At 49.2% G+C, this 22,735-nt stretch overlaps 1 protein-coding gene and 1 non-coding gene across 2 annotated transcripts; both read left to right on the forward strand.

The window, feature by feature from the left end:
* The first annotated feature begins 347 nt into the window (after window positions 1–347).
* CCNF (cyclin F) lies at window positions 348–22,330 on the forward strand. The gene is made up of 18 exons (XM_059692784.1): window positions 348–496; window positions 1,504–1,658; window positions 3,522–3,628; window positions 4,568–4,635; window positions 5,877–6,070; window positions 6,442–6,495; window positions 7,249–7,353; window positions 8,939–9,016; window positions 10,359–10,510; window positions 12,521–12,685; window positions 14,650–14,773; window positions 15,044–15,224; window positions 16,037–16,124; window positions 18,299–18,398; window positions 18,497–18,624; window positions 19,343–19,512; window positions 20,248–21,138; window positions 21,350–22,330. The coding sequence occupies exons 1-17, from the start codon at window positions 481–483 to the stop codon at window positions 20,715–20,717; spliced, it is 2,355 nt and encodes a 784-aa protein (XP_059548767.1). The 5' UTR covers window positions 348–480; the 3' UTR covers window positions 20,718–21,138; window positions 21,350–22,330.
* On the forward strand, window positions 2,438–2,544 carry LOC132233884 (U6 spliceosomal RNA). Its single transcript, XR_009452738.1, has one exon. It is a non-coding gene; the product is annotated as a U6 spliceosomal RNA (small nuclear RNA).
* Window positions 22,331–22,735: the final 405 nt, after the last annotated feature.

The following is a 22,735-nucleotide window of genomic DNA, read 5'->3' on the forward strand; positions in this document are numbered from 1 at the left end:
GACAACCGACAGCGCACGGTGGGTTCCGGCGGCTGGGAACTCTGACGCCGAGTCAGCAGCGAGGGCCAGGCACAGACCAGCCCGGAACCACGCGGCCCAAGTCGGACTGAAGAAGCCCCTGCCCGCCGAGTCTGAACCGCGCTCCTCCCAGACCCCCGCCAGGACCAGGGAGCCGGGAGGCTTTTCACGGGCTCCGCCAATCAACGGCCGGCGTTCGAATTCGCGTCCTGGGGCGGCCAATCGAGGGCGCCCGGAGCCGGCGAGCGGGGCGTGGCCGAGGGCGGAGCCCTGTAGCCCTGAGGCGCGCGCCCCCCCAGACGGGCCAATGGAAGCGCTGGGTGCGTTTGAAAACTAGGGCGGGCGGCGGGGCGGGTCTGCGCGTGCGTGGGGCGGTGCGCGCAGGGCTGGCCGGCGGCTGGTGCTGCTTAGACAGAGGCGACGGAGGTGACTGAGGCGACGGAGGTAGCGGCGCAGGTGGCGATGGGGAGCGGCAGTGGTGAGCGCGGGGCGCAGGGGTCGGGCGGCGGCGGGCGGGCGGCCCGAGACTGCGCAGCCCGGCTCGAGCCCTTTGGCCCGGGGTCCCGGCGGCACTTGCCCGGCGCGCAGTTTAAATGCCAGGCGGCGCCCCGGTCCGCGTGAAAGCCCCGCGCGGGTCCTATTCCCTGTCGAGGGCTGTGAGCGCTGCCGCGGTTTCGGAAGTTATCGCCGTGGCGGCTACGCGTTTCCGTGTCTGTCCTACATTAAGGGAATGAGGGCGGTGCGGTAAAATCCAGGTAACCTGTGGGAACTGGTCCCCCGGAGTGTAGGTCGGGCTTCCGCGGCGCGTTACCTGCGGCTGGGAAGACCCCGGTTAAGAGCGGGGCGGGGGGCGGAGTGCTGTATGGAAAACCAGGAAAATTGTGGGTGAGGGGGTCCTGCCCGGGAGTGTCCAAGTCCTCTACTTAGAATGAGGAAGGAGCTGCTGGAGTTGGAATGATCCCCCCCGCTCCCCCGCACTGGGCAGAGGGGGGACCAAGCTGTCCTGCAAGTTCAGCCTTTGAGTCCCTGTGGAACTGACCCTCTTGGTTTGGACTCGAAAACCGGGTTGTTCACGTCCACCGAGCCTTATGGAACATTATGCGTCTTAGTCAGGTATGCAAACGGAGCAGAGAGATCAGCAGGGGTCCCGGGGGCTCCACTGAGAGACCTCATCCCATTGGCTGCTTGGTTCCCCTTCCCGGTTATCATCTGCGCTCCGGGTCAGAAGGTTTCCCGATAGCCAGGCTACATGATTGTCGGCTATTCACCGTCCATACTTACCGAATATTTGAATGAATGACGACGTCTTCTGTTATCTTTATAATACTGCTCCTTTATTAAGTCTTTGTTGGGGACTAGAAATCCGGCTGACTCCTTTCGTGGGGCGGGGACTGTAACTGTTAAGTCATCTGCGGGTATAACTTCACCTCCGAATAGCACCTTTCCAGCACATCACTGAGACCATTCTGACTCTTTTTTCTTAAGTGATCCACTGTAGGTGTGCCAAGTGTTTCTGGTATCCTACAAAGCGGAGAATAAGAAGAAGACCCAGAAACTTAACCATCTTGAGTCTCCCAGAAGACGTGCTCTTTCACATCCTGAAATGGCTCTCTGTTGGGGACATCCTTGCCGTTCGATCTGTAAGTTGCCCTAGCAGTGTTGGTCATTCCGTCAAGGTTTCATGTTCTTAAATGTCAGAACAGAACTTTGGCTACAAAAAGAACAGAGGAACAAGGATGGTAATTGTTAATAGATGCTTGAGTTTGTTCTGATCATGGGAAACCTAAAAGTAGTACATTCGCTATAATGTTTAACAGAGAAGCCACTTTTTTTTTTACAGCAGTAAAATTTGTATTTCTTACGACATAAGACATTACATCTGAAACTAACACTGTATCAATTGTACTTGACAAATAAATTTTATATATATATATATTTTTTTTTATTTTATTGATTTTTTACAGCGAGGAAGAGAGAGGGACAGAGAGTTAGAAACATTGATGAGAGAGAAGCATCGATCAGCTGCCTCCTGCACCCCCCCTACTGGGGATGTGCCTGCAACCAAGGTATATGCCCTTGACCAGAATCAAACCTGCAAACCTTCAGTCCCCAGGCCGACGCTGTATCCACTGAGCCAAACCAGCTAGGGCGATAAATAAATTTTTAAAAAAATTTTGAGCCTAGCCAGTTTGGCTCAGTGGATAGAGCGTTGGCCTGCGGACTGAAGGGTCCTGGGTTTGATTCCGGTAAAGGGCACATGCCCAGGTTGCAGGCTCAATCCCCAGTAGGGGGCGTGCAGGAGGCAGCCGATCAATGATTCTCTCTCAGCATTGATGTTTCTATCTCTCTCTCTCCCTTCCTCTCTGAAATTAATAAAAATATATTTTTTAAAATTTTTTTGAAAAAAATTAAGATATTAGTGCTCGCTTCAGCAGCACATATACTAAAATTGGAACGATACAGAGAAGATTAACATGGCCCCTGCGCAAGGATGACATGCAAATTCGTGAAGCATTCCATATTTAAAAAAAAAAAATTAAGATATTAAAAAGAATAAAAGTATATCCTTGAGAACAAATCCCATGTAATATTCAGTACTGAAAGGGACTCGGAGTTATTTTACAGACATTGGAACTGCAGCCTCATTTTGAACGACTTAACCCAAGGCATATAGTAAATTCGTAGGAAAACAAGAACCCACTTCTCCAACTCCCAAAGCCGCCTCCGTTTGGATTATAGTATCCATGGGTGCTGAGTTTCCAATGGCAGTGGGAACGTTAGCGCTTAGATTGCTAACCAGTGATCAGGGCTCCCGCCCAGAGCAGAGAGACTCCAGGTCCTACCTGAGGCTGCTGTCAGTCTTTTCCAAGAGTCCGTTGACCTCTAGGCTCCATTCATGCTCCCACTGCAAGACGCCAGGCAGAACAATACAAAACAGATTTTTGGCCCCTCCAGGTTTGGCTCAGTGGATAGAGCGTCAGCCTGCGGACTGAAGGAACCCGGGAGGGTTCGATTCTGGGGAAGGGCACATGCCCAGGTTGTGGGCTCGATCCCTGGTAGGGGGTGTGCAGGAGGCAGCTGATCAATGATTCTCATCATTGATGTTTCTATCTCTCTCTCCTCCATTCCTCTCTGAAATCAATAAAAATTTTAAAACAACAACAAAAAAACAAATTTTTGTCCTAGCTTCTCCTGTTAGACTTGGTTCCTCTGTTCCTTATAGCTATATATCATACAGAAGTGTCATTCCCTCTTTCTCAGTCTAGATGATTATTCCCTCTTCCGGGACCACTGTCTCCACCTTTAGAGCCGCAGAGAAACTTATTTCTGGGCTCTTTTTTCTATTCAAAGCCACTGTTACTTTAAGACACAGAGTGGGGGCCTTTACTACTGGGGTAGGGAAGAGGGCAGGAGGCCCTACATTCTGTCTTCAAGAGCTCCAGAGGCATGGCTTCTGGGAAGGTCCCTTAATTCCCACCTACCCTGCTTCCGTTGCTCTGCAGGTGCACTCCCACCTGAAGTACCTGGTAGACAACCATGCCAGCGTGTGGGCATGTGCCAGCTTTCAAGAGCTGTGGCCTTCTCCAAGGAACCTGAAGCTCTTTGAAAGGTATCTCTGCACCCTGGGAATAGCTTGGTTTTCTCCCACCTTGGGGCCTCCCTGATATTTCAGCGTGTGTCCCAAGGCCTGACCTGGGAATGATTTTCTTCCTGTAGCCTCTGCCAATTCCTTATCCCCCCAAGGAAGCAACTAAGGGCAGTCAACCTCACCCACTGAGTCACATGACTTCCAGCACAGTCATCAGTCATCCTACCACCAACACAGGCCTAACTCTCATTAGTCAGAGTGGTGCTTCTGAAGAGTCCCTCTTGGGCTGTGACCCATCCCTTGTGACTCAAACCCAGGTCACCTGTGTGTGGAAACTTTATTCAGCTCTCTTTTCTTTTGGTCAAAACCATATGATTTAAATCCTATTGCATTTCTTTCACTGGCTGATCCCATCCCCCTGCTAGAGATGGGAACCAGAGGCAGGACCAAAGTGGGTGTGAGCCCTAAGGCCTGTGAATCCTAGTGTGACAATGTCTAAACACACCATCCAAGTGTGCCAGTAGTTTCAGGCCGGCCACCTGAGACATAACCCACAAACTATACAATTTACCCTTTTTAAATGTGCAACTTGATGTTTTTTAATATAGTCACAGCCATCAACACTATCTAACTTTATAACATTCTCATTACCCCAAAATGAGACCCTGTACCCATTAGCAGTCATTCCCTATTTTACCTGCAATCCCCCAAACCCTAGTATCTGTTTCCTCTCTCTGGATATGCCCATTATGAACATTTCATATAAGGAATCATACAACTTGTTGACTTCTTTCATTTAGCATGTTTTTAAGGTTCATCCATGTTGTATGATATATAACTGCACTAGCTAAAAAAAAAAGTTGCTATTCAGAAAATAAGTACTCTAGCTTCAATTGCTGTGATGGAACATAACCTTGATGGAATATAATTCTGTGGTATTTTCTGTTCTTAATGTTGTAGGGCTGCTGAAAAGGGAAATTTTGAAGCTGCTGTGAAGCTAGGCATTGCGTACCTCTACAATGAAGGCTGTAAGTCCTTGCAGGGCTGGAGCTGGCATTGCCCCTCTTGATATTGATGTTTTAGAACACGCATAAGCTCTTCTCAGTGTTAGTAATTTAGTTGCTCTTCTTACTGTATCTGGAGGTCTGCCTTACTGTCTTCTCCAAGGAGCTTGTGGCAGAGGTGCCCTACTGAGGGACCCATTGATGAAGTTTGATTTTTGTACATTGGAAGACTCACTTCTCATTTTAATAAATCTTTTCATTTCAGTCAGCAAAGAATGACTGAGCAGAGACTTAGAATGAGGGCTACTCAGGCAGCAGCCTTCCCCTGGCTGCCTGCCCTCTGTCCAGTTAACACCAAAACTCGTGTGTAGACTCTGGCTCCTTGCCTCAGCCACAGTTCCTCTGTGGAACTCTGGAGCAGTGGTCAAAGTGTGCCTAATTCAGTAAGAGATCAAGAACACAGGTAGCCAAGGCTCTAAGCCGGAGGCAGGTACAAGCAGGTCAAAGCCAGCATGGTAACTGAATTTCTTTACCCCCAAAGGTCAGGTACTCTTTGAAAGAATCTTATGTGGCCTTCCACCAATTCCTGCCTGTTTGCTTAGCACACTAAGGACTAGCCTAGGGTCCATCCTGTCTGGTTCCCAAAACACATTAAGATTTAAAAACAGCTGTTTTTCTGCTTCTGAAAGATCTGGCATCTTATTGAGAAATAGCCCCTGCACGTGGTCAGTTGATAAGACTGTTGTGACTAATAGGAACAATGAGCATTCCTCCAGGCTGAGAAAAGCTGCAGTCCTGCCCCAAACCTCCCATCAGATAGCAGTTCCCAGACAAAATTCACATACCATACAACTCACCCATCCAAAGTATACAACCTAATGATTTTTGGTATAGTCACAGAGTTGTGCAGCCATCACCACTGTCTGATTTTGGAAATTCTCATTATCCCCAAAATAAACTTATTAGCAGGGGGGTTGCCAGCAGTACCCAACAGGAGGGAGGGTGGGCATCTGACACCTTCACAGAGAGCACCTTCCCACCTTCAAAATCCAGGCTGTTGGGAAGACCCTGGCAGAGGTACGTGAGTCACAAAGTAGGGAGAGAAGGGGAAGGAGCCCCCCATTCTGAAGGGCTTCTATCTTCTCAGACACCAGCAGCTCTGCACTGCAGTGGACTTGGGGTTTTAGACTTTTACAAAAGATCATGGAGAACTCTCACATTTGTCCTCAAGACATCCCTGGGTCATGTTCTGTCCGCCTCTCCAGTGTCTGTGTCTGATGAGGCCCGCGCAGAAGTGAATGGCCTGAAAGCCTCTCGCTACTTTAGTCTCGCTGAGCGACTGAATGTCAGTGCCGCGCCTTTCATCTGGCTCTTCATCCGCCCTCCGTGGTCAGTGTCTGGAAGCTGCTGCAAGGCCGTGGTTCACGAGAGCCTCCGGGCAGAGTGCCAGCTACAAAGAGTGAGTCCTGGCCAGGGCCGCATGTAGGGTGGGCAGTGCTGGGCAGTTAAAGCCCCACAGGATCCCAAGAGGTGAGAAACCTTGAGGAGAGATGCTGTGGACCATATAAAGTCAGGGACCTGAGGGCAGTGGAGGCACAGAAAATCAATAGTCTGGATGTGGGAGCGTCTGGAAATGCCCAAGCAGGAGAGGAGGCCTCGGAGCCGGGTTCAGGGGAATCTGATGAGCTGGACTGCAGGCACAGTGACAGCTGGAAAGGCAAGAGAGGTTCCATGAAGCAGGCGGTCCTCTGCAAACCCCACAGGCTGGGAGAGGCAGCCCCGGATGTTCTCGCCTCTGGTGATCAAACTTCTTTCTCCTCCCCCTCTTAGACTCACAGAGCATCCATACTGCACTGCTTGGGGAGAGTACTGAATCTTTTTGAGGTGAGTTGAGTTATCCATCCCACTTGGATTCTGAGTTTTATGTGTGCCTGGCCTGGGTGAGCACATAGAATACAGCAGCGTCACATGTCCATGCTGCTCACCTTTCTGCCAGCCACAAACACCAAGGATGAGGAAGTAAAGTGAAAGGCAGCAAAAGGGGCTGTCCAGGGTTCGAAGCCAGAGTCCTGACTGAGAGGCTGCGTGGAGCCAGGCAGAGCATCTGAGTGTGCTTATTTGTTCCATGGTTCTGCTATTGGTGACCCTCTCCCACTGCTCACCCAGACTCTCCACATTTGAGGAAGCTTTAACAAGCTTTGTTATTAAGGAATTCCCTCTGCAGCAAGTCAGGGAAGGTGGTGGCCTTCTGGTGACAGGTGTGCATTGACAGTAACAGGGAGGGACACTGAGCATGAGGGAGGGGGTGGAGGAGCCCCAAGATAGCCTCCAGCATCACCATCTGGGGGGTTCAGTGTGGAGGGTTTGCCCTCCAGTAGGCCTAGGGCCAAGCCAAACACAAACCTGGTCAAGAAGAAAGCAGAACCTGTGAGGGCAGCATGCGTGAATTCACTTTCCCCGTTGATTGTCAAATGTATGTCTTTAGAGAAATCATTTCTACTCCGATTTAGTTAACTCATTCTTATTAAAGAGCAATGCATGGGGACACTTAGAGATATGGAGAAAGATGAAGATGGTTACTAGAATGGGTTAGCAGAAAGAGAATAAGAAAAGAATAAACTGCTTGGACTTTTCCAGGATGAAGAGAAAAAGAAGCAGGCTCGTGAACTGTTTGAAGAGTCTGCTAATCAGGGATGTTTGACCAGCTCGTACCTCCTCTGGGAAAGTGACAGAATGATGGATGTGAGTGGACCAGGGTCTGGGGAGAGGAGGAATTATGTTGGCCAAAGGCACAGTCACCAAATTGGCCCTTGGATGAGGTAGTCAGCACAGAAAGGATCCTCATACATCTAGTAGGCCCCTGGGAACCGCTGCTTACTGGGCCACTCTCAGCACTGTCCCAAAATGACCACTGTCATCCTTATCTAATAAAAGAGAAACATGGTAATTGGCGTACAACCGCTACCCTTCCCATTGGCTAATCGGCGAGATATGCAAATTAACTTCCAGCCAAGATGGCGGCCGGCAGCCAGGCAGCTTGCTTGCCTCAGTGTTGGAGGAATGTTGGAGGAACGTTCCCTGCCTGCGGCTGCAGGCCTCTGAGCCTGCAGTTTAAGAAACTATGTAACAAATACCGCCGCACTTCAGCCAACAGGATCGCAACATTGTACGCAAAGGCCAGAAACCTACTTTCTGCTGAGCCTGCAGTTTAAGAAACTATGTAACAAATACCGCCTCACTTCAGCCAGCAGGATCACAACATTGTACGCAAAGGCCAGAAACCTACTTTCAGCAGCTAAGGCCTAAGAGCTGGAGCCAAGCCTCAAGCTAAAGCTGGCCCAGAATAAAAAGAAAAAAGAAAAAAAGGAGCGGTTGGGAGCTTCAATCACCCCCCAGCCTGAAAACAGCCCTCAGCCCCTCACCCAGACTGGCCAGGCACCCCAGTGGGGACCCCCACCCTGATCCAGGACACCCTTCATGGCAAACCAGCTGGCACCCACCCGTGCACCAGGCCTCTACCCTATATAGTAAAAGGGTAATATGCCTCCCAGCACCGGGATCAGCAGAGCTGCGAGGTCTCCCGGCACTGGGATCAGCGTGACGGGGCAGAGCCCAAACCCCCTGATCGCCCTGCAGCTCTGTGTGTGACAGGGGGCGGGGTCACAACCTCCCTATCCGCCCTGCTCTGTGTGTGACAGGGTGTGGCGCCCCCACAGGCCCTGCTCTGTGTGTGACAGGGTAGAGCCATAACCTCCCCATCAGCCCTGCCCTGAGTATGAGAGTGGCGGCGCCCCAACCCCCTGATCTGCCCTGCTCTGTGCGTGACAGGGTACAGAGCCCCAACCCCCCTGATGGGCCCTGCTCTGTGAGTGACAGGGGGCAGTGCTCCAACCCCCCGATCGGCCCTACCCTGAGCGTGACTGAGGGTGGCATCACAACCTCCCGATTGCCCTGCTCTGTGCATGAAAGGGGGTGGCGCCCCAACTCCCCAATCGGCCCTGCTCTGAGCCCGACCAGGGGCTGCACCTAGGGATTGGGCCTGCCCTCTGCCACCCGGGAGCAGGCCTAAGCCAGCAGGTCGTTATCTCCAGAGGGGTCCCAGACTGCGAGAGGGCACAGGCCGGGCTGAGGGTCCCCCCTCCCCCCCCGAGTGCACAAATTTTTGTGCACCGGGCCTCTAGTTTAGAGAATAAAAGGCTTGGAAGAAAGTGCAGCCAGAGACCCTCTGGGGATGTTGGGGGAAACATTTAAAGATCCCGTAGGTCAGTTCTGAGTTTTTCCAGAGACACAACAGTATAAAGTCATAGTGACTTTCTTCCATTGACAGATGTCTGATCCTGGACGGTGCCTCCACAACTTCCGGAAACTCAGGGACTATGCTGCCAAAGGTTGCTGGGAAGCCCAGGTGAGAAAGGAGCTTGCCTTTACCTCCTGGACTCTCACTCAGGAGGCCATAAAACTGGAGTTGTGACTTAAAGGAGTTTAGCTCTGGGGTGTGTGGGAGAAGAGCCTAGAACTGCTGCTTTCTTCTCTGTTCATTACCACCCTATTGTCTCAAAGCCCATTGCCTCTAAGCCAGTCTCTCTCTTTTTTTTTTTTTAATATGTTTTATTGATTTTTTACAGAGAGGAGAGGAGAGGGATAGAGAGTTAGAAACATCGATCAGCTGCCTCCTGCACACTCCCCACTGGGGATGTGCCTGCAACCAAGGTATATGCCCTTGACTGGAATCGAACCCAGGACCTTTCAGGCCGACGCTTTATCCACTGAGCCAAACCGGTTAGGGCATCTAAGCCAGTCTCTTAATTTCTAAGTGCCTGGGGACTGCATCTGCTGTCAAAATTCATACTGGTCCCTAAAGTTGTCTTGCAGGTAAAGCTTACCTCAGCAACAGATCTTGAAGCTCCTTAGAGCAGGTGGGCATGTGGAGTGCTGTCTTATTCTCATTATTTGACCTGCTCACCAAGTTGTCCAGTGTCAGAACCAGAACCCTTAAGGATTTGTAGTTGGTGTTAGTTAAGCACTCTCCCCTTGTAGCTGTGAAGTCATGATTTCAAGACAAAGAAAGCCAAGCGGGTAGAAGCTCAACCAATCAAGTGGACGGTTGAGAGTCACCTACCCTCAAAAGCTAAGAAAGAAATCACAAAGCGGTAGGTGGCTCAGCCTGACATGTCACAGAGCCCTGTAATGTTTATGTCCAAAAAGGCAGTCTGCAAATTTATAAGACATGACAATCACAATGTGGTTCTACTTGAAGCTCAAACTCATCAATAAGAGTAATAAGGTCCTGATAAAGTCCACAGGGCCTCAGTGCCCTCTGAGAAAAGAGGAAATAAACACAACTGAGGAAGCAGAGCAGCAGCATTCCCATCACTGCTGGCTGAAAGGGCAATGCATTTCTTCCTTCTGGAATATCTAGCTTTCACAATTGGGAGTTGAACAGAAATATACTTTTTTTTTTTTAAGTTACCAAACACTTATTGTTTGAACTGCTTACCAGGTTAGGAAGGGGACTGACATTTCGTTACATACCTTTTATCCTTTTTAAAATTCTTTATCATGTGATATATTACTTACTTCAAAAGGAATCATTAAAATCTTAGTCATACTGGTTACAGAAGGCTTGAGGCATAAGGAGGGCAAATGTGTATACACATGTCTTCTCTCTCAAAAGCTCTTCACATTTGGAAATGGAAAACCTCAAAAGTCACTGCTTTGTGCTCATTCTGCATGTCTTTATTTCTCAGCTGTCTTTAGCCAAAGCCTGTGCAAATGGAAACCAGCTTGGCCTAGAAGTGAAAGCATCCAATGAGATAGTCTGCCAGCTCTTTCAGGCTTCCCACGCTGCTAATAAGCAGAAGGTGTTTTCCGTGCAGAAGGGACTCAACGACACGATGAGGTGAGGGGTTCAAGCCAGAGCGTCTGATTGGAAGGCAGAGTGACCACTGGTCTCTGGTGCAAAGGGAGCTATCCATTCTGTTTTACCTGAACCACCTGTCACAGAGCACTCTGTGTTGTCAACCCCACTAGATCACCCCATTTCTGTGTGTGTGTGTGTGTGAGAGTGTTTTCTAAGTTATCCAGGGCTTTTAAGAGAAAATATTCGTCCTAAAAAGTGTTGCTCTCTCCAGTTTTCCTTTTTAAGCCTCAGAACAAGTTAAACCATTTTAAACATCTTTCTGAAGCCCCCAAACCACCTTTTCTTTATAAGCTATCATTACGATCATCAACTGGGTGTGTGAAACTCCATGGCTGTCTGAGCCAGCCTGAACCAGGAGCTATGCCCTCTGCGGCAGCTGCAATGTGCCCGGTGTCCTAAAACCCCAGCAATACCCACCTCTTCCTGCAGGCCTATTTTCCTCCAAGGTTTAGAGATAAGGCACTTCTTACGTTCAATCACAGAACATGTTAGTAAAATGGAAAATGTGAATAATTTTGTGAGCTTAAGTAAGAGATTTCTAATACATTCGGATTTATAATGGGCAGGCTCTGGCTATACTCTCGTAGACAATGCCCAGCACATAGTGGGTTCTGAGTAAACATTTATTTTTAGAAGGATCTAGCGTTTCCCGGAGAGGCTTAATGTCTAACACACACAGTGAGAGATGCAGCATCCTTAGATTCCACATTAAATGTCACAATCCCTTCCCCCCTCTTCTCAGCTCTTCCCTTTTTCTGTTGGAAGAAATTCGCTGATAACACCTTGTGCCCCTCTCAGTCTGCCTCTTTTTTTGGACTGTTGCTATTTTGGGAGCAGTAGTGTGTATAAATTTCACTTTTTTTTTCCTTGTTAAGAACTAAAATAATTTTATTGCAGTACTATCATTTTAGCCCTTGAGTTGAGCATCTTTCCATTTTCCTCTGTGCCTAGCAACTGCCAACTTTTTTTTTACTGAGGTATAATTGACATGTAACATTGTATTAGTTTCAGATTTAACCATTTAAAAGTATATACATTGGTTATTCTGTTTTTATAAACCAAATTAAGCTTGTTAATCTGTTTGTGTAGGGGAACTTCCTCTTCTGTTCCAATAGTGGCTGGTTTAAACCTCAAATACATGATACTCATGCGGTCTTCCTCCTTCTGGGAGAAACTAGAGGCTTGTCTTCCTCCTTCATCCTTCCCTCCTTCCATTCCACTTCTATTGCTTCCCTCCTTCCATTCCACCACTTTGACCCCATCTTTCCCTCCTTCCCTCTGAGATGCTTCTGTTCTGCCTGACACCAGGATCCCATCTACCCTGTCTGTGCAGAATCACAATTTTTCTCTCTAGAACTCTCTCCGTCCCCTCTCGTTTGTTCAGAAAGGCATTTCCCGTACTCGAGTATCCTTCCCATTGCACACAGCATTCCTTTGTGATGTCTGTGTCCCTGACCCCAGGCTATAGCCCTCGAGGAAGGACCCCATGTGTCTTGTCTCTGTGCTCCATCAGGGTTGGTGGGTGACTAAGAAAGTCCAGTTCATGGGCTCGGTGCATTCTGCTTTAGTTGTGTTCTTGGCTCTTTGCTCCACTGCAAAAGGTTTTGGTAAATGACCCCATAGGTGACTTGCAGGAAGGCCAGAGCTCTCGCACCTTTGAGTGTCTTTTCTCTGGTCCTGGGGTCTGTGATCTGTCCCACCTCTACCTTGCCCCTTACCTGTGAGTATCAGGTCTTTCCAGTGCCTGGGGGGCTCTGTGGGAAAGGCAGAGACACAGATATATGCGCCACCTACCTCCCAGAAACAATGTCAGGAGATGTGGGGCCTCCCCAACCCCCTTGAATGTGGCGTCTCAGCCTCGGATGGCTCCTGGGTAAACCAATAGTGCAGATGACCAGCTCTCTCACTCGAGAAGATGGACCATCTGGATTGGGAGACAGGACACATGAGTGCTCGCTCTAGTGTTCAGGGGTGGTTCTCTTCTCAAAGGTACATTCTGATCGACTGGCTGGTAGAAGTTGCTACCATGAAGGACTTCACAAGCCTATGCCTTCACCTGACAGTGGAGTGTGTGGACCGATACCTACGGAGGAGGCTGGTGCCCCGGTACAGGCTCCAGCTGCTGGGCATTGCCTGCATGGTCATCTGCACTCGGTGAGAAGCTCCCCACAGCTATGCCCTAGTCCAGTGGTTCTCAACCTTCTGGCCCTTTTAATACAGTTCCTCATGTTGTGACCCAACCATAAAATTATTTTCGTTGCTACTTCATAACTGTAATGTTGCTCCTGTTATGAATCGTCATGTAAATATCTGATATGCAGGATGGTCTTAGGCGACCCCTGTGAAAGGGCCGTTCGACCGCCAAAGGGGTCGCGACCCACAGGTTGAGAACCGCTTCCCTAGTCCATGGGCTGGCTTTTCAGTGAAATAAAACTTCAGCACCCCACTTGGTTAGATGGGGGTTTGAGTTTTAGGGAGTGCTCAAGCCACGTAGTCCTCCCCACAGGGACAGCTGAGCTTGGAGTGTGGGCAGCCACTCATCCCAGCACATGGTCTCAGGACCCAGAGTGTGGCCTTACTTGGTGAGGCTCAGGTTGGACCCCACTTCTCCTGGCCCCTGAGGATGACTCAACAAGGAGGGAAAGTCAGAGTCCTCCACCCAAGATCATGAAAGATTGCTTGTTGGCAGCCACATTCCCAAGAATGTGTTTCTCAATCTTATTTATTACCTAAATCTGCTGTCCTTTAACAAGTACCTGTCCACCCAGTTTTGGAAGTAATATGAACAGTGATTCCCACCATACATTTTGTATTTTCTAGTTTTCCTAAACCAGATGGCCTGCCATTTCCCCTGGGCAGTGCTTTCCAGACCAACCATCTTTGTCTGCAAGGCTTGGGGGAAATAAGGAACAGGCTCATTGCACACAGTGGTGTGAATTACAGGGAGATTGATTTCTTTTGCACAATAACCCAGAGGCATAAGATCCAGGCTCATCATGTCATTGGGACAGATTTTCTGTTTCATGGAGGTCACAGAGGAGCCCTAGTTTCTGTCTTATTCTCTGCCACCACCATTCCATGACCCCTAAGGTCACCATGTCCACCTTTGCAGCAAGCTCAGTCACATGGCCACATGTAACTAGAAAGTATGGTCTCTGGGTAGTCATGGAAGCATGGTCATATGACCACAGGTGGAGGGAGCGTGATGGACTCAGGGTCAGCAAGCAGACTGCCGCACACTGTTTGGGCCCCTTAGTATTTCAGGTCTCCTCACCAGAGAGGGCTGAATAGACAGGGCGTCTGCCTCCTGTACCTAGGTGGCATACTTACATCCTTGCCATCAGAAACCAAGTTATTGGATCACAAACTGACTAGCAGTGAGATGCTAATTGCTTTAAAATTTTTTAGAGGCTGAGATACCCCCACCTCTGCTCTCAAAGCAGCACTTGCCATGACTCCAAGCACAGGGCTCTCATCAGCTACACTTGCATCTCAATCTTTCAGCACCTGTGGTCCCCATGCCTCAGCAAATGTGGGAGTTGCAGAGTCTTAGAACAAAGCAATCACAGGCCTGGCCCCAGTCCACCCTCCCAGGCGAGGCACCCTCAGCAGGCCACTGGACAGGTGTGTTCACTGATAGTTGGCTCTCATGGAGAATAGAGAACAGGGTGACCACCTGCCTAATGGACAATCAAATTTCCAGTGGCCAGACTCTGTGCTATGTACAAACCTTCAAACAACCTCTATCTCAGTTCTGTTGGCTCACTTGCCTCCTAGGTTTAAGCCATTTATACTCGCTGTAGAATCTGGCACAAAGCAGGGCAAATCCCCCTCACTCACTAAGAGGATTGACCAGTTGTGTCATTCATGAGTGCCTTTGGCAGAAACATTTGTGTGCCTGGCGGTCCAGCCACTCATAATGGTCTGTGGCATTAATCCCTCCTCCTTTCCAGCCCCTTATGACAGGGTTATGTGACCTCTTCAGTTCCTGTCTGTAGTCACAAGCATCCAGGTCTATTCCTTGACCTCCCCACCCCCAGCCTCTTTTACTGAAGCCTAAAGTGATTGCCTCACTGAGGGAATTGAGCTCAACTCTCAGACCCCATCTCATATTCCAGGTTCATCAACAAAGAGATCTTGACAATCCGGGAAGCTGTGTGGCTCACAGACAATACGTACAAGTATGAGGACCTGGTGAGGATGATGGGAGAGATCATTTCTGCCCTGGAAGGGAAGATTCGAGTAAGTGGCCTTTTTCTTTTTTTTTGTAAATCAAAGTGGAGGTCACATGAGGGAGTGGCAGGATCTAAGGGCAACCTCATAGCATTGAACTTTCCTGCTCTGAGAAGTTCTCTTGGACCCTGAGGTCATCTTATCAACACATGCCCTGGCAACCATCTTGAACATCAGTCATGCCAGACTCTGTGCTGGGCCAGCCTCCCTGTTGAGTGGGTAGATGAGCTCTCTGTGTGCTGAGACCCCACCCCACATCTGCCTTCCGGTTCTCTCTAGGTCCCTACTGTGGTCGATTACAAGGACATCTTGCTGACGCTGATCCCTATGCCACCAAGAACCCAGCACCTGTGCAGCTTCCTCTGCGAGCTCTCCCTACTGCACACCAGCCTGGCCGCCTACTCCCCAGCACGCCTGGCTGCAGCCGCCCTGCTGCTAGCAAGGTTGACACATGGGCAAAGTAAGGATCCTGTTAGCCACTCAGCACAGGCTGAGCCAGGGGCTTGGGCAATTCCTGGAGTCAGAAAATGATGCTCAGATATAAGTGGGGAGAGGGGAGAAAAAGAAGCAGGCCCATCTCTCCTGGAGAAGAAAACACTAGAATGGACTAAAAGCCATTCTCTGGGGGTGAGGTTAGGGATGGTTCTAGCTTAAGTGCAGGAGTGGACAAAAGTAGATTTATAATTATAGTCCACCAAACACAGTATTTATTCTTGTATTATTATTTATTTTTAAAATATGTTACTGATTTCAGAGAGAGGAAGGGAGAGAGAGGGATAAACGCATCAATATTAGAGAATCATCGATCAGCTGCCTCCTACACGCCCCGCTACTGGGGATTGAGCCTGCAACCCCAGCATGTACCCTGACCAGGAATCGAATCTTGACCACACCAGCCAGGCTTGTATTATTACTTACTAATTATTATATTACTAGAGGCCCTATGCACTAAATGTGTGCAAGAGTAGGCCTTCGCAGCCCCAGTTGCCTTGGGCCTCGCAGCCCTGGCTTCATCCGGACAGTTGTTCCGCTGTTTCACCATTTGGTTGATTTGCATATTATGCTTTTATTATTATAGATTTTACATATGAACAACTTAAGCCTACTTTTGCCCACCCCTGTATTTCCCACATTGTTGACAGCGAGGAGTCATGCTTTGTATGTGGGGGTCTTTGCGACCCTGAAATCCAGGAAATCCCACAACAGAACCATCTGGGTTGTATGTGTGAGTGGGTGTCAGAACAGCCCCACCATTCCTGCTTTTCTCCCCAGCACAGCCCTGGAGCACTCAACTGTGGGACCTCACCGGCTTCTCCTGTGAAGACCTCATACCCTGTGTCTTGAGTCTTCACCAAAAGTGGTAAGTCTATAAAAGGAAATGGATTCTCCCACCCTACTTCTGCCACAGAGGCTGGGTCCTCAAGTATAGAGAAAAGGAGGGGGCTCTCATGAGAGGACCATCAATCCACACAGACCTTTCCTGCAGTAAGTTGTGAGTATCAGGTTGGTGGTCATAGCCAGTCCTTGCAGCTGATTGGCCTGGGAGTAAATCCCTCCCATTGATGTGCCAACAGCAATCAAGGCTCAACTACAAGAGGACAGTGTACACAGCCCACACAGGAGGCACACCTCAAGTGCCCAGCTTGGGTGATTGGGTAGGCTGTGCCACTGGACCCTATAGAACACATACTAAGTTTGTCCACTCCTCCAAGGCAGGGAGATGTAGCAGCTCTACCTAATACATAGAAACAAACACAGGGAGGCTGCCAAAATGAGGAGACAAAGAAACATGCCCCAAATGAAAGAACAGAACAAAACTCCAGAAAAAGAACTAAATAAAATGGGGATAAGCCTTCTAGATGCAGAGTTCCAAACACTGGTTATAAGGATACTCAGTGAACTTAGTGAGAACCTCAATAGCATAAAAAGGACCAGTCAGATATGAAGAATACACTAACTGAAATGAAGGATAATTTATAGGGAAACAACAGTACAGCAGATAAAGCTAAGAGCCAAATCAGCAATTTGGAATAAAAGGAAGCAAAAAAACACCAAGTCAAAACAGCAAAAAGAAAAAGGAACACAAAACATGAGGATAGTGTAAGGAGTCTCTGGGACAACTTCAAGCTCACTAACATTTGCATCATGGGGTTGCCAGAAGGAGAACAGGCTGGTCCCACATGTGGTGGATAAAAATTGGGAGAGCTATCTCAGCTGCCAAGGTCAAGAAATGGAAAACCTATTTGAAAAAATAATGACAGAATCCTTCCCTAACCTGCTGAAGGGAATAGACATGGAAGTGCAGAGAGTCCTAAATAAGGTGAACCCAAAGAGGCCCATACCAAGGCACATCGTAATTAAAATGCAAAAGATAAAGGCAGAGAGAATCTTAAAAGCAAGAGAAAAGCAGTTACCTTCAAGGGAGCTCAATAGAAACTTTGAAGGCCCAGAAGGGATTGGCAAGATATATTCAAAGTGATGAAAAGCAAGGACCTATAACCAAGATTATCCAGCAAAGCCATCATTTAAAATCAAAGGGCAAACCAAAAAAAAAGCTAAAGGGTCTTCTTTAAGAAGAAGAAGAAAAGACAAGATAAAAAATATGAACAATAAAATGGCAATAAATACCTATCTATCAACAGTTGAATCTAAAAAACAAAATAACAGATACAGAGAACATTTGCCATTTGCCAGATGGAAGGTTATTGAGGGGATGGGTGAAAAAGGTGAAGGGATTAAGAAGTAGAAATTGTTAATACATAATAGTCATGGGATATAAAGTATAGCATAGGGAACATAGTGAATAATCTATTAACTATGTATGGTGTCAGATGGGTGCAAGATTTAGCAGGATGATCACTTAGTAAGTAATGTCTAATCACTAGAGTGTACACCTGAAACTAGTATAATAATGTATGTCAACTATAATTGAAAAATAAAAATGGTTTTAAAATGGGAGGGGGGGGCTGTTCTCCTTACATATATTACCCATATTCCCTCGCCCTTCCAGCCCTAGGCAAACATTCATCTACTGTCAGTCTCTATGGATGTACCTGTTCTGGACATTTCATAGAAACGGAATCATACAATATGTGACCTTTTGTGGCCAACCTCTTCCACCCTCATATTTTCCACTGTAATATTCTACTGTGTGGATATTATGTTTATAATTTGTGCACTGATGGATGTTTGGATTGTTTCCACCTTTAGCTGTTATGAATCATGCTGCTATGAACATCCACGGACAAGTTTCTGTGTGAACATGTGTTCACATTTCTGTTGGGGATACACCTGGGACTGGAATTGCTGGGTCATAGGTGACTCTAGTTTTAACTGTTAGGAACAGCTAGACTTTTCCACAGTAGCACCCTGCTTTACCTCCCGTCACTGAGCTATTTTTGAAAGTATGTTGTCCCCTCTCATTTTAGTGAGGGAGGCTAAAAATGGGAGTCTCTTGGGCTGGGTGTGCTGATAATGCCTGCCCCGGATCCCCACCTGCCCCCCACTGTCCCTCATGTGTCCCTCTGTTTGCAGCTTCCATGATGACGTCCCCAAGGACTATAGACAAGTCTCTCTGACTGCCGTGAAACAGCGATTTGAGGACAAGCGTTACCAAGAGATCAGCCAGGAAGAGGTGTCACCCCCCTACCCTGTCTCCTGGCTGGGGTGGGAACAAACCCCTGCCTACCCCTTGGGGCCTCTTCTCTCCCTCTGACCCTGGCTTCCTCTCAGGTGCTGAGCTACAGCCAGGTGTGCGCAGCTCTAGGAGTGAAACAAGAGAGCCCGGAACCCACGTCTTTCCTCAGCTCAGGGGACATTCACACCTTCCTTAGCTCTCCTTCCGCAAGGAAAACCAAGAGGTTAGTAAGCCCGGTATCTTAAGGGTGTGATGCAGTGTTGGCTCCTGTGTGCTTGGGCCTGGGTTCCCTCGTGACCCCTGCAACTGCCTGAGGGGCTCCATACACAGAGGGCTCCTATGGCATAACGGAGAAGCAACAGATCCTATGAAATTGAAGCTGGGTTGAATTCAGGCCTCAGGCCCCTAGACCTGAGCTGCACTCCACAGCGCTATCCTCTCCTCCAACGTGCTGTCTCTTGCTTTGACTGGTACCCTTTGAGGGAAAATAGGCTTGAGCATAGGTTGAGCCCAGCTCAGGCTCTGGCCCTGCCATGCACCTGTCACATGTCACCCTCCCTGGGCCCCCTACTCCATGGTGTTACTGGCACTCCCTGAACTCCAGCTATAACCTAATTAGTGTCCTCAGCGCCTCCCGTGCACCCTCATCTCTATCCTAAATCTGTGTATATCCCACTTCTGTCTCTCCTATCTCAAAGTCCTGGCTGTACCACTTGCAATAACTTTTCTTCCCCACCTCATTCACCTGAAGAACTCGCCCTGATCCTGCAAAGTCCAGATGAGCCAGTGCTCTCCCTGCACCTCTGGCCTTGCCTCTGGGACTCCAAGGGCAGGCACTGGGTGGCTGTGTTGTCTCTATCACAGCACACGGGGCAGGGCAGGCAGATGCCAGGGACCTAATGCTGCTGCCTATGACTGAGTTCCTGGCCTCCACATCTTAGGAAGCGAGAGAACAGCCTCCAAGAGGACAGGGGCAGCTTCGTCACCACCCCCACTGCAGAGCTGTCCAGCCAGGAAGAGACGCTCCTGGGCAGCTTCCTGGACTGGAACCTGGACTACTGCTCTGGCTACGAGGGCGACCAGGAGAGCGAGGGCGAGAAGGAAGGTGATGGTAAGTCCTATGGCTATGCCAAAGGGGGCAGCGAGAAAAAGGGCAGCTCTCATCGAGGGCCCCTGGCTTTACCTGCAAGAGAACATGTACAGACACAGGTAGACGTGAGAGAGCAGAGTCCCTAGGACACCACAGCAGCGTTTGGGGAGAAAGGATTTAAGCCAAACGTGTGTTCAGTTTCAGGCAGGCTTGTGTTGATGGAAGGGACTCACTGGGGCAGGGAAGAGGAAGAAGTCCTGTCTGGAGTTTACAATAAGATCTTTCTAGAACTATGTGTGAGATGTGTCCCCCACTGCCCTGTGCAGCTTTGTGGTTCTGTGCCTCACACTCTCCTCCAGGGTCCAGGGAAGGCTGCAGGGGGCTCTATTCTTGTGTTTTCAGGCACTTGTCTGCATAGAAAACCCAATTCAAGCAGTTTCTGTCAATCTCCCGATTGCTTGCAAGCTTTTGTGTCCAGGGAATTAAGTAAATTATTAGCTGACCAGTTTGTTGTCACTTCCTACTATCCCCCAAGTCCTATTGGGTGCCCCAAGCTTGAAGGAGGCATTTCATATTCCATTCTTTAACTCAAAGATCAGTAGAGGGAACTGTCTAGTGAGGTCCAGCATATGTAGCTGAGAGAACTGGGTGAGAGTTGGTTGGACCCTAGGCGACCAGGGTCCCAGCTGGGTAAGGGGTCACCCTGATGCTCAGTCTGTGGCCTGGCCTCTCCTCTGACTCCTCCTTCTCCCATAGTGACGGCTCCCAGCGGTGTCCTTGATGTCACTGTGGTGTACCTCAATCCAGAACAGCACTGCGGCCAGGAATCTAGCGATGAGGAGGCCTGCCTGGAGGACAAGAGATGCCAGGACCTGCACGCCATGGTGCCAAGCACCCAGACACCTCTGGCCCTAGGGCCCACGCCCCCTCTCTGTGGCAGCAGGGAACTGAGCAAGGACATTACAACCTCAGGGTACTCCTCCGTCAGCAGCGTGAGTCCTACAAACTCCGTGAATGGCGGCCCTCCCCAATCTACCTCAGCACATTCCCCAGGCAGTGACTTGAGCACACTGCATTGCCATCATCATGCCAGGAAGTCGTGTTTACAGTGTCGTCCCTCAAGTTCCCCAGAGAGCAATGTTCCCCGGCAAGAGGTGAAAAGGAAAAACCTATCTGCCCCCAGCAAGGAGGAGCAGGACACGAACTTGGGCTTCCTGGGGCTGTGAGTGTGTTAGTGTTTGCTGCAGTGAATGTTTGCAGAGAGAGAGCTGCTGCTGCACCAGAAGTGGGAGCACTGGAGATGAATGATGTGTAGACCCCAGTGGCCTCAAATGGGGTACAGAGAACTTAGGAAGGGCACTGAGTGTCTTTCACCAGGCGAGTCCCATTCCAGCTATCAGAATGTCTAAATCAGAACAAAAACTCAGATCCTTCTCTTTGAAAAGTTTCACCTCAAAGCAACACCGTGTGAAGCCTATTTCTCTGTGCTCCCCTGTGTCTGTCCTGCTTTCTCTTTGGGAAGCTTAAGCCCATGGCCTGACAACCCCAACCCCATTGAACCCTCATCACAGTAGCGACAGCTTTCACAACTGAGAACACGTGATCCAGGTAGCCTGGCACAGCTTCTCCACTCCCTCCATCTATCTGGTTTTAGGTTCTAGGGCAGGGGTCCTCAAACTACAGCCCGCGGGCCACATGCAAATACAAATATTGTATTTGTTCCCGTTTTGTTTTTTTACTTCAAAATAAGATACGTGCAGTGTGCATAGGAATTTGTTCATAGTTTTTTTTAAACTATAGTCCGGCCCTCCAACGGTCTGAGGGACAGTGAACTGGCCCCCTGTTTAAAAAGTTTGAGGGCCCCTATTCTAGGGGGAGCTGAGAGCTTTGAGTACAGGTCTGTCGCCGTGCCCACCTCACCCTGCCCAGGTCATCTACTCCCTCACAGGGCAGAGGGTCCCGTGGTGAGGGAGCCCTGCCCTTTTCATTGTCGGACTACGTGTGATGACCAGACATGAAGGCCCTGACTTTTTGCAGGACAGGGCCTTGATGTCTTGGTCGTAGGTTCCCTCCCTCCCAGCTCATTTTAGAAATGTCCCTCCTCCCAGAGTGATTTGTCTGTGTCCCCAACCGATAGTCTCCATATGAACATCTCTTGCTGTGCTGAATTTCTGGGCCATTTCTTTTTAAATAGAAGGTATTAAATTTTTAAAAACAAGGGATTCTTAACATTATTTAGATGCAGCTAAAGATAATCTGATTCAAACCCCTCAAAGCTATCCTGAAACTGTTTATGCAAAAAGAATTTTCCTAAAGAGGTTAGCCAGGGGGGGAAAACCCCCACAAAAAACATCATTTGTAACATCTGAAGTGACCCAGATGCAGAAGAGCAAGATTGAGAACTGTCCCTGCCTACCGGGCGAGGATGGGTCTGCTGTGGGTTCCTGAGGACAACTAGCCGAGATGCTTGGGGCAGCAGCCAAAACACCTGAGAGATCTGCCCAAGAGCAGGGACCCTGACCTCTCTGCAGTTGGGTTGACCACTGACACTCGCCATGCTGTGATAACTTCTGTTTCCTCTCCAAATGTCAGAAAGAACCACTTGACTGGGAGTGTCCCCCAAATGCTCTTGAACCAGAATTACAGTGCTTGTGTGTGTGTGTGTGTGTGTGTGTGTGTGTGTGTGTGTGTGGTGTGTATCTATGTCTTTTCTACTGTAAGAGAATTTTGCAACTGTGTGCCCCTGGGCATGTGTGAGCCTGTTTCTTCGCCTGTAAGATGGGGCAATATCTACCTCACAGGCCTGTTGTGAGGATTAAACGTGATGAGGATAGTGGAAGCTGCGTGATGTGCATGTCTGTACTGCCTTCTTGTCACTTCCTACTGTGAACCAAGGCACATTGTGGCACTTGTCCATGGCCCCTTACCAAAATCCCAACTCTGGGTGAACCCAGGTCTTTGCCTTCTCCCAGCTGCACCTGTAGGGGAAGACTACTCCTGTGGAACCTAACACTCCATGACCACAGTGTGGAGTCTCCCTGCATCTTCCAAAGTTCTAATGACCACCTCAGTGCCCTACACTGGTGTGGGGTCTCCCAAGTGCTGATGGGAAGCGTTTTCCTCTCCCTCCTACCTCACAGAGAATCTCATTTTGGTAGAATGACATCAGCCTCCCCACATTAGACATGAAAACAGGCCACAGCAGATGGAGGGGCTACGCTAACAGCAGCCCCAGGGCTGCCTG

Source organism: Myotis daubentonii, chromosome 4 (genome assembly GCF_963259705.1).
Source record: "Myotis daubentonii chromosome 4, mMyoDau2.1, whole genome shotgun sequence".
In the NCBI taxonomy this organism is placed as follows: Eukaryota; Metazoa; Chordata; class Mammalia; order Chiroptera; family Vespertilionidae; genus Myotis; species Myotis daubentonii.

Coding starts and splice junctions, on each gene's coding strand:
- CCNF (XM_059692784.1), top strand. Junction 12,686..14,649: donor TGCATGGTCATCTGCACTCG/GTGAGAAGCTCC, acceptor CTCATATTCCAG/GTTCATCAACAAAGAGATCT. Junction 15,225..16,036: donor AAGGTTGACACATGGGCAAA/GTAAGGATCCTG, acceptor TTTTCTCCCCAG/CACAGCCCTGGAGCACTCAA.